This window comes from Mustela putorius, unplaced genomic scaffold, assembly GCF_011764305.1.
Source record: "Mustela putorius furo isolate JIRA1106 unplaced genomic scaffold, ASM1176430v1.1 tig00003834_pilon_pilon_pilon, whole genome shotgun sequence".
NCBI lineage: Eukaryota > Metazoa > Chordata > Mammalia > Carnivora > Mustelidae > Mustela > Mustela putorius.
Window position 1 is genome coordinate 84,740,435 of NW_025421987.1, and position 11,124 is coordinate 84,751,558.

The window sequence follows — 11,124 nt, forward strand, 5'->3', positions numbered from 1 at the left end:
TCTTCTGTCTCCCATTTTGCCACTGATTATTTTCCCATAATTCTTATTATGTCTCTCCTTTGATTGGAAACATACTGAATAAAATCCAAGTTTCCCCACTTCATTCTAGGCCTTCTATCGTCTGACCTCTGCTTGTCTGTTCAGATTCACTTTCTGCAACTTCATCCCAATTATGTTAAGTGTCTGTTAAATTGCATTTGCTATATAGATCCTACGTGTTCTTGCCTTGGTTCATGATGCCGTCTCAGACTCTAATGTCTTTTCTATCTTCTCTACTTGTAATTCTACTCCTCTTCGAAGGACCACTTCATAGTTACAACAAACTGCAGTTTCCCTGTTCAGGATTGATCTCCTTCTTTTCTGATCTGTCACTGCACTTGCATTTATATTATGGCAGTCATAATCTGTTATGGGTATAAATGTTTATTTCCATACCAGAATTCCATCTTATTGAGAATACTGTTTTTTCTTTTTTTTTTTTTTTTTTAAATATTTTATTTATTTATTTGACAGAGAGAGATCACAAGTAGGCAGAGAGGCAGGCAGAGAGAGAGAGGGGAGGAAGCAGGCTCCCTGCTGAGCAGAGAGCCCGACGCGGGACTCGATCCCAGGACCCCGAGATCATGACCTGAGCCGAAGGCAGCGGCTCAACCCACTGAGCCACCCAGGCGCCCGAGAATACTGTTTTTTCTAACTCATTTTCTATGTATCTTGCATTAATTGGTGCTCAGTAAATATTTATTGAATAAGTAAACAAATGAGATAGTGCAGTAACAAGGGACCTAATTTTAAGAGTCTTATATGCAAATGTGTAAAGAGATATAGACTGTAAAGAAAATGAAATAGGGTTTGAATGTAACACCATTTTTCTAAAGTTTTTGACATTGAGGTATAATCTCTAATTAGTAATGTATTCAAAGTAACATTGCCTCAGCTGATAAAAGGGACATAATAAGACCTTCATGGTACAGAGGGGATATAATAGACCTTCAGCTTCATGGTACAGAGGGAATATAATCTTCTATCCCTCATATATCACAGTTAAGTAAAAATGAATCACATTTCTGTAGCTGAGTGGCCTGTCTTGGAAAGGACAGTCTGTAGAGCTGAGGTGTGCCCTACCATATAGAAACCCATATTATAGTCACATTCACCTGTGTGACAAGTGTTTACACTTATAAATTTTTTTTAAGTAAACTATACCCCCAACATGGGGCTTGAACTCCCAGTCTTGAGATCAAGAGTCATGCTTTGCTAACTGAGCCAGCCGGATGCCCCAATTTCTGAATCCTTTAATGAAAGCTAACCTTTATTGGCTTATAGTGGGTATTTTTTTAAAAGGTTTTATTTATTTATTTGACAGAGAGAGAGACAGCGAGAGAAGGAACACAAGCAGGGGGAGTGGGCAAGGGAGAAGCAGACTTCCCACTGAGCAAGGAGCCTGATGTGGAGCTCCATCCCAGGACCCTGGGATCATTACCTGAGCCGAAGGCAAACACTTAACAACTGAACCCCCCAGGTGCCCCTTATAGTGGATATTTTAAAGTACAATGCATTTTCGCCAAGAAGTACTATTCATTCAGAACTTGGCTATACTATAGAAAATGATAACAATTTAGGAAGATAGTTTCTAGCATCTATCATAATGCAGGGCATATAATGAATATATTTCTAACTACGTGGTTGAGATAAAGCTATGAAAAAGCAACAGGACAAATAACAGTGACTTTGAAAATTTCAAAGAAAAATCACTTAGCTCAGAGGTATATTAAATCTATGATGACAAAATCATTGAAATCCAAATCAAATACTCTACGTCAAATTTCTTGAAGCAAAAAAACACTGAGATTTCTGGGATTATCTTTTCTCCTCAGTCCATTCTTACTACCAATACCCTTACGTATATCTGTGTAGGGGCACCTGGGTGCCTTAGTCAGTTGAGCGTCTGCCTTCGGCTTAGATCATGGTCTGAGGGTCCTGGGATCCAAGCCCACATCGAGCCGTGAATCAGGCTCCCTGCTCAGCAGTAAGCCTGCTGCTCTTTCTTCCTCTGCTGCTTCCCCTGCTTATACTCTCTCTCTCACTCTGTCAAATAGGTAATAAAATCTTTAAAAAGATCTTAAAATTCTTAAATAAGAATCTAGAAGAATATCTTTGTAAGCATTATTTATAGGTAATTTTTGAGCCATCTTTAAGTGTTTGCCTACCATTTAATGCTATATGTGAAAAAGGGAAAATCAACTGTAATTTCCTATTACACAATTTTTTGAGTCAAACTTTTTTCTTTTTTCTTTTTTTTTTAAAGATTTATTTATTTATTTGGCAGACAGAGATCACAAGTTGGCAGAGAGCCAGGCAAAGAGAGAGAGGAGGAAGCAGGCTGTCTGCCGAGTAGACCAATGTGGGGCTCAATCCCAGCACCCTGAGATCATGACCTGAGAGGAAGGCAGAGGCTTTAACCCACTGAGCCACCCAGGTGCCCCAAGTCAAACTTTTTTCAAATGCTTAGAATACTAAGTGGCAAAAAAAAGCTGGGGGGAAAAAAAAAAAACTCTTTGTTGCAGATCTAATGGACCTAATGTAGCCTTTTTCTGTTTCTGTCCCTTACCATGTCCATGCCTCTTGACTCTTCATAATCCCCAAAAGCCACAGCTTGCTATTTTCAACGTATTTTGCTTTTTAAACTTTTGTCAGAAATATCCTTTGGAAAATTGTGGAATTTTTTTTTAGGTCTGTTATAAAGTTTGTTCAATCCCTCTTCAGTAGCCCAGGTATTTAAACTGTCATTAAAGTTTAGAATAATAAATGAAAAAGTCTGACTTTGTTTATTATTGGAATTTTAACATTTAAACATTAAGCATTATAAAAAATAATAATTAAGGGAAGGGCTTCTCTTTTTTTTTAATACTAGGATCATGTCTCGTTCCAGTCTTGAAAATTAACATTAAAACTTCATGTGGTGGGGCACCTGGCTGGCTCGGTCAAGAGAGTATTCAACTCCTGATCTCAGGGTTGTGAATTCGACCCCCATGTTGGGTTTAGAGATTACTTAGAAAAAAAAAATCTTTAAAAAAAAATTTCATGGAAAAGGGTGCCTGGGTGGCTCAGTGGGTTAAGCCTCTGCCTTCAGCTCAGGTCATGATCTCAGGGTCCTGGGATCGAGTCCTGCATCAGGCTCTCTGCTTGGCAGAGAGTCTGCTTCCTCCTCTCTCTGCCTGCCTCTCTGCCTACTTGTGATCTCTCTCTCTGTGTCAAATAAATAAATAAAAATCTTTTTTAAAAAATCATGTATTGATAATTTTTCCATTTTTTTAAGATTTTTATTTATTTATTTGACAGATAGAAATCACAAGTAGGCAAAGAGGCAGGTAGAGAGAGAAGGGGAAGCAGGCTCCCTGCTGAGCAGAGAGCCCGATGTGGGACTCGATCCTAGGACCCTGAGATCATGACCTGAGCCAAAGCCAGAGGTTTAACCCACTGAGCCACCCACGTGCCCCAATTTTTCCATTTGGAAAAAAAAAAAAAAAAAAAAAAAGACTTTATTTGACACAGAGAGAGAGAGCACATAAGCAGGGGGAGCAGCAGAGAGAGAGGGATAAGCAGGCTCTCTGCTGAACAGGAAGCCCGACATGGGGTTTGATTGCAGAACCCTGGAAGTTGAAGGCAGACGCTTACTGACTGAGCCACCCAGGCGTGCCCCAATAAATTATTTTTCTTACTAGCTGTCACAACTTTTGAGATTCTAATAGAGTGAAATAAGCTACTATATCTAATACAAGTAATTTCCTGATATGAAGGAATAACTGATTTCAAGGTTGCTTGCTTCATTTATTTCTGAGCATTATTACCTGAAATGACATTGTAATAAGATCCTATAATCATATAGTTTAAGAATCATCATTAAAGTGACTGTAAGGTTCAACCTGTAGCCTAGGTTCTATCTGAAAACTGAGGATGATAAAGTTTTTTATTGTATTCAGAACTTTTAGAGTTTATAGAAAGAGCTCACTGTGCTTCAGATGAAAAATGTAGTTTGGCACATAATTGGTGTAATTCACGGGTGTTATTCCAGATAAAAGTTTGTCATTCATTAATGATAATGAGGCAAGTTATTCTGGGTATGTGTAAACTCTCATATAGGTACTTTCAAGTACTCATGAATTCTTTTAGACCTGAAGATATTACCTTCTGTTACATAAGTCTACCAAGATTTAATTTCTTCTTTAAGAGCAAAACTTAGGGACTCCTGGGTGGCTCAGTCAGTTAAGCATCTGCCTTCAGCTCCAGTCCTGATCTCAGGGTTCTGGGATCAAGCCCCATGTCGGGTTCCCCGCTCACCTGAGAGTCTGCTTCTCCCTCTCCCTCCACTCCCTCCCCACCTGTTCGTGCTCACACTTTCAAATAAATAAATAAAATCTTAAAAAAAAAAAAAAAAAGAGCAAAACTTATATACACAGCAAATCTAGTTAAGTAAAAATTATTATTGTACTGATTGGTAGAACCCATCTCATTGCTAGTTATATAGGAACAGGATGATAATAATTTGCAATAACTTTCTGAATTAAAGTAATTGAATAATTAAACTAATGTAAATAGAATGTTTGACCTGCAGCATAACCAGATCCAGGAAATAGGGAGACAGTTTTAGTGTAATTTCTTTCTTGGAAGAATCACTCTCGTCCTTGCAAGAATATTTGTTTCTTATAATAATTATGTTATTGACAGAGAAGAGTAAAATTCAGCTAAGAATCCCATTTTGTGCAAAGTTAAAATATTATTTGGGGAGTTTATATAACCCAGCCAAGGCTCCTATAACAGTGCTTTGTTAATTTGTTTTTGAGTCTTTCTTTCATTCATTCATTCAGCTTGTGGGTAATCCCACATAATGAATAATGTTCCTACTCCTTGGTCATGTAATAGCCACTTGCTGTAATAAAGGACCTCCCTGTAATAGGAGAAGCAAGCCATACTCTTCGAAAATATTTTTGTTCAACTACTGTTAAGTTAAAACCCTTCTTTCAGCCCACTACCCCCACTTCACCTCCTGCGTCTTGGCCCCAATCATAACATATATTTTATTTTAACATTTAATTCATGCAAAATTATCTAGCACTCACACATAGAGCAGGAGTTCAACAAAAGGGAGTTTATTTCATGACTTTTGTCTGCTAAAGCATGTCTTATTTTACTTTTCAGCTTGCTACCAAATCCCTTGCCTTCCAGAGTTAATTTTTTTTTTTAATGTATTTGGTTCAACAGGAAAACTGTGGTATGTCTGTGTGTAATGGTAAAATATATATCCTGGGTGGAAGACGGGAAAATGGAGAAGCCACAGACACTATTCTCTGTTATGATCCTGCAACAAGTATCATCACAGGGGTGGCTGCAATGCCCCGGCCAGTGTCCTATCATGGCTGTGTGACTATACATAGATACAATGAAAAATGCTTTAAGCTCTAAAGCCAGGATACCTCACCCAAGAAGCCACACTGATCCAAGATGAGAGGTTTTAAGAACTCCAGAGTGGGAACTTGACATATCTCCTTTTGTGCCATGTACACAAAAAAGTAAAGATAATAATTGTGGTGCCTTTTCCCCTGAAATATTGATCTTTTAAACTGTAATAAAGTCTTTCCTGTAATTGGAAAAAAAATTTTTGTTGTTGAAGATAATAGTGGTTATTGCTTGGGTTTTGAGAGTGTACCTTTGTAAGTATTTGTAAGAAATTCATGTGGAATAGGAAATAATGCCTGCCTGTATAACCTTTAGGAATTTCTGAATGGTTTCTTCATTTATATACATTTATCTGTAAGCCTGTATATTCCTTATTTTGTCATATATGTATAGAAAATTGCATGACTTAGGCTTCATTTAGGTTAAATCACATAATGCTTAGAATGCTTACAAAGGAGAGAAATCAGTTTAAAAAATCTTTTTCACTAAAAATACATCCAAACTGATAAATTTTATTGAAGGGTTTTTTTAATAACTGATAAAAATGTAATGACAACAATTTGAATATGATAAAATACTGAATTATCATGACTTCCTAGAATTGCTGTCTTATATCAAACATATTTTTGGAAGAACATTGGATAGGAGATAGAAAAGCAGGTGCCCCTAAAATGGGGAGTAAAATTGTAGGTTAATTCCTAAGAAAAATTATGTAAGACCTTGAAGGGAAGAACAACCCATTGTGGCTCTCAAAATACCTCTGTATCATCTCTAAATCCTCTAGGGAACATCTTTTTAGAACCTGGCAAGAGAGTTGAAATCCATTTTGGAAAACAGGGAAAAATTTTCTCCCTAGCCCAGTAGGGTTTGACTTCATTAGGATGGTGCTTTGGGAGAGGACCTCTTCCCTGGTTATCTTCCTTTCCAGTGAACAGGTAAAAATCTTGGAGTCTCCACTCTTGAATTACCTTTAAAGGATAAAGGTGGGACCACCTGTCAGTGGGTCCATTTTTCTTTTAAAATTAGCTATCCAAAAAAACCTAACAGTGGTATTTGCAGTCTTTGAAGATATATCTTTCAGTTGGTACCCATTGTGGAAAATACTGGTCAACATTCTCAAATTGCCTTCGTCTAGATTTTTCAACTCTAGTTGATAAGCTTACTAGTTTTCAGTGAGGAATGTAAAATGTTTTCTAAGGCAAATGGAATGACAGGAACTGTAGAATAAGTGATTACTGTTATTCCTGGGTGAACAGATAAAATTTACAACATTTTAGGGATATTCCAGGGATGTTCCGGGTAGCCTGCTGGATTTCGACTGCCCAGGCACTATTGTTGTCTCAGATCATAATTACATACTCTTTGTCACAGGAGAGATGATGCAGATGTGTGATTATAGTACCACCAGATATCTGTTAAAACTAAGTTAGTAATGAAAAACCTAACATAGATAAATTATTTTGTTTTCTCATCTTAGGATGATTCAGAGATTTCTAATAAACTGTATGGCATCATCATCAATTTAGCTGGAATCTGAATTCTGAGGAAAACTCTAAAGATCTTATAAATAATTAGGGAATTAAATTTTTCAAATCATAATTTGAAATGACATGTACCTTTTCCTGATAATTATCAGAGCAATTCAGGAAACAGTTTTCTATTGTTTTCATTGAAAAGACAATTGTAAATACAATTGGGATACTTGTTTTAATTCTGAAGTAAACATCTACTTCTGCATTATACCTTTTGTAGATAATGGAACCTATTTAGTTCAGAGATTCTTTGCAGCAGATGGGATAATGTATGAGAAGTGTTTTGTAAATGCTGAGGATTAGACAAATGATACTTGTTATTTCATGTGTATTCGTAAGATCATGCCCATACATAAATAGACACTGCACACACACACAAAACTCTCAAGATCACTTGTATTTTAGCACTTTTGTCTATTGTAAAAATATTAACTAGTTACTTGTATTTCTTTATACATTTATTTTTACTATCCATGTATTGTACTAAATTTGAAATGAAATCCTATAAAACAATTTGTTTAAACATAGACCTCATGCCAATATTGTTTCATTTTTTTCTACATAATTTAAAACTATGTAAATTAAGTAGGCCACCAAGAACTTCACTTGAATTCTATGAAATTAACAGTTTTTGAAATCACTCAGCTGATATTTTAATATACTCTAGTTATCTTCCTTTATTGATTGTTGATAAATAACAGTGTTAGCACTGATCAAAGAATTTTAGGATATAATTAGTATATCAAAAGGGATTCATCAGCCAAATTGTGTCAGATTATATTCATACTGTCATCACATAGTTGACAGATTTTTTTTTTTTTAAAGATTTTATTTATTTATTTGACACAGGGAGAGAGAGAGAGATCCCAAGCAGGCAGAGAGAGAGAGAGAGGCAGAAGCAGGCTCCCTGCTGAGCAGAAAGCTCGATGCGGGGCTCGATCCCAGGACCCTGAGATCATGACCTGGGCTGAAGGCAGAGGCTTAACCCACTGAGCCACCCAGGTGCCCCGACAGATTTTCTTTTGATAGGAGATGCTCATATAAGCCTTTGGATTAGTATGTATGTATACATGTATAGATAGATAGCAGAGTCATGTACATGCATATATACAAACACCAAGAATTTGATCAGTTTGTGATGATCAGAAAACACATAAAGTAAAAATTAGTTGACTTAATTAATTTCAATCCCAGAAATTTTTATTTGGGCATTTCTATAATATGTTTTTACATTTGAAAGTACACGATAAGGGCCACTTGGCTGGCTCAGTCAGTAGAGTATGCAACTCTTGATCTTGGGGTCATGAGTTTGAGCCCCACATTGGGTATAATGATTACTTAGAAAAAATTTTGAAGTACATGGTGAGTATTAGTATAATGACTTATATACAGTCAGAATCTATGTAATACATAAGGTTTCACGAGATTAGAAAACAAATTGGAGGTAGAGACGAGTTTGCTAAACCCAGCTGTGATACCTCAGTGGGAAAAGGAATTCAAGCATATGTTTTGTAGATTAACAAGAAAGTATAGTTGTTTTTTGTTCATGAACGTGTGTTTTCCTGTCTATGAGTGAGCTATAAAGTGGTCTGATTTTTGAAGCAGTAGACCTTCGTTTTCAAATTTAATCTCCCCACTGACTACTACTGCACAGGTATGAAATAGTAGCTTATTGAGTCTTCAGTAACCTTCTGTTTTCCTAGATGACTGAAATATAGATATTTTCCTCCATTTAAACCAGGTGTTAAGAAAAAAGTGATGTAAATACTCAGGGAGGGTATTGTCATTTTGGCCTATTGGGGTGTTTAAAGTGCCATAACTATATAACCTTCAGTTCATGATCCTAGAGTAAATTTAATTTGGTAAAGGGGCTTCACACAGGCAGTGGTTGAACATTCATTCTTTTATATTTAGAAAGATGAAAATGTTTTGTGGACTGATACATTTTCTCTTAGTGAATACGAATTGTTTATGTTTCTCTACTGTCATATACCCTTTTGAAACTCAGGAAAGACAAAGGCTCAGTTATACTACTTTTGTCAATATGCAAACCAGGTGTGTGTTGTTCGTTTTGTTTTGTTTTCCTGTTGTCTGGATATGGCAATAGATTAAAAAAAAAAAAAAGAATTGCTGTGAGAACCCATACATGAAAAGAGAGGGTTTGAATTGTTGTGTGTGCCTTTTGTGTCTTGAGATTTATGTGTGGAAAAGACCTCTCCAGACTTTATTTTCAAAGAGAAGAGATAGCTATTTATGTGGTGCCAAGTAATAAGATAAATGTCTCTTAAAGGTTTCCTATGGAAGCCTTTGTTTTACTAAACTCAAGACACAAGTTAACCTCAACATAATTTTGGCCTTATTAGAATTTCTTGTGCATTATATCAAAAGCCAGGTTTACATCACCTCACCCCATTATTATTTTTAGTTAATAAATTCACCATGTCAAGTAACCAGAATGGGGGCGATTTGGTTGGCTTTTAAGTAGGTTTGATTAGGTAGCTCTACTCATTGTCACATTTAATGCTAGACATCAGAAACCACTTGAGCCAGAGTGTGAATTGATAATTCCAGAGACATTTTCAACAGACTTCACATTTTTTAATGTTTTTTATGAATGTGTTATGTTTGTGTGATTGCCTTAGATATTAAATTTACTTAGTGCTGAAGATGATCATCATAATTTTTTTAAAAAAACAGCAGTAGTCATAACTTATTTTATATATTGTTCCAAAGAGAAAAAATTTGTTTTGATGTTTTCAGAATAACTGCATCGGAATTTGTTTATGTGCCTTAAGTTCTCTAGTTCTATTTTAGCGTTCTTTTTTTTTTTAATTCTGAATAAAGCTTACCTTAGATGTGTTTCATATTTGTTTCCTACAAAGTAAACTCCCCTTCTTAAAAGTTTTAATGAACACCATGTGATTGCTTGGCAGAACGAGAATGTTAAGAAATGTTGTTGAGTGCTTGGAGTTTTATTATATTTGAGGGTTTTGTTTTGGTTGCCAAGGTGCTTTTTAAGATATTTAGACAAACATCTAACATTGATTAAACCTTTGAAAACATCATTTGCAGTATCTGCATCTAATGTCAGAAAAGTAAATGTACTTACTTTTGTTCCATCCTTATGCACTATTTTTTTTCTTACTCTTGCTTTCCTCATCATCCTCCCCCCAACCCCGAGTTTCTTTATTTAAATTCTTGAGAATTTCTGGAGCTAAGACAACAATTACAGAGTTGAAAAAAAGCACAATATGCTTTACAACTTGTACAGACCTATGGTAGCCAAATGTCATTTGCTTTCAGTGAGAGGCTCCAAGAATCTTCACAGTGAAAAAAAAAATGCTTTGTACTTTGTTCTCAATTTGGTTGTAGCATATTAATACTTACATGTCTTGTTTAAATATACTTTGTGCATAGTTTAATTTTTTAAGTCATATCTAATAAAATGTCCTTTAACCATTATTATTTGACTATACAGTTGTATTAAATTTTGTTTACCAAAACCTTCTTGTTTTGTTTTACTTTAAATACATCCAAAAGGTTGTGCAAAAAAAGGGATGGAGGGAGATTCATATTAGTATATGTGAATATTTACTGGTATGTCGATAAATTAACTAGAAGAATAAATAAAGCATTAGTGTATATGAAGAAATGAAATGTTGGCTGAAGAACAGTTAAAAAGGAAATGCCACTGCTTATTTATATATAATTATATGTAATCATGTATAAAAGTGCATGTAATCAATGTTTTAGTCTGAACCACATGGAAGTGTTACCTATCCACAAAAAAATTTTAGGGATGCCTGGGTGGCACCGTCAATTAAGCATCTGCCTCTGGCTCAAGCCCTGAGTTGGGCTCCCTGCTCAGTGGGGAGTCAACTTCTCCCTCTGCCCATCACCCCACTTGTGTTCTCTCAAGTTAAAAAAAAAGAGAGAGAAAATGTTAAAAAAAAAATTTTGTAATTACCAGAAAGTTACCCATAACATGTACTCTAGTGTTCTTTGATTTGACTCTCAAAAGTATCCCTGTAGTAATATTAAGAGTAAAGAAATTTCCTTTCAAATGTCAAAGAAAGGACATATTATTTACAATATAGGTAATGTCTGATTCTACATTTAAAAAAGTAAAATTTTGGAA

The 11,124-nt window shown here is 35.5% G+C and overlaps 1 protein-coding gene across 8 annotated transcripts in view; it reads left to right on the plus strand.

Annotated features, from left to right (window-relative positions):
* Positions 1-10,448, plus strand: part of KLHL24 (kelch like family member 24) — a 48,978-nt gene extending 38,530 nt beyond the window's left edge. For 7 of the 8 annotated variants that reach the window (XM_004745095.3, XM_004745096.3, XM_004745093.3 and 4 more), the window contains one exon: positions 5,260-10,448. In XM_004745095.3, coding sequence (XP_004745152.1) covers positions 5,260-5,460 — 201 coding nt within the window. In that variant the 3' untranslated portion in view covers positions 5,461-10,448. The other variant, XM_045088669.1, reaches the window with a different exon arrangement.
* Positions 10,449-11,124: the final 676 nt, after the last annotated feature.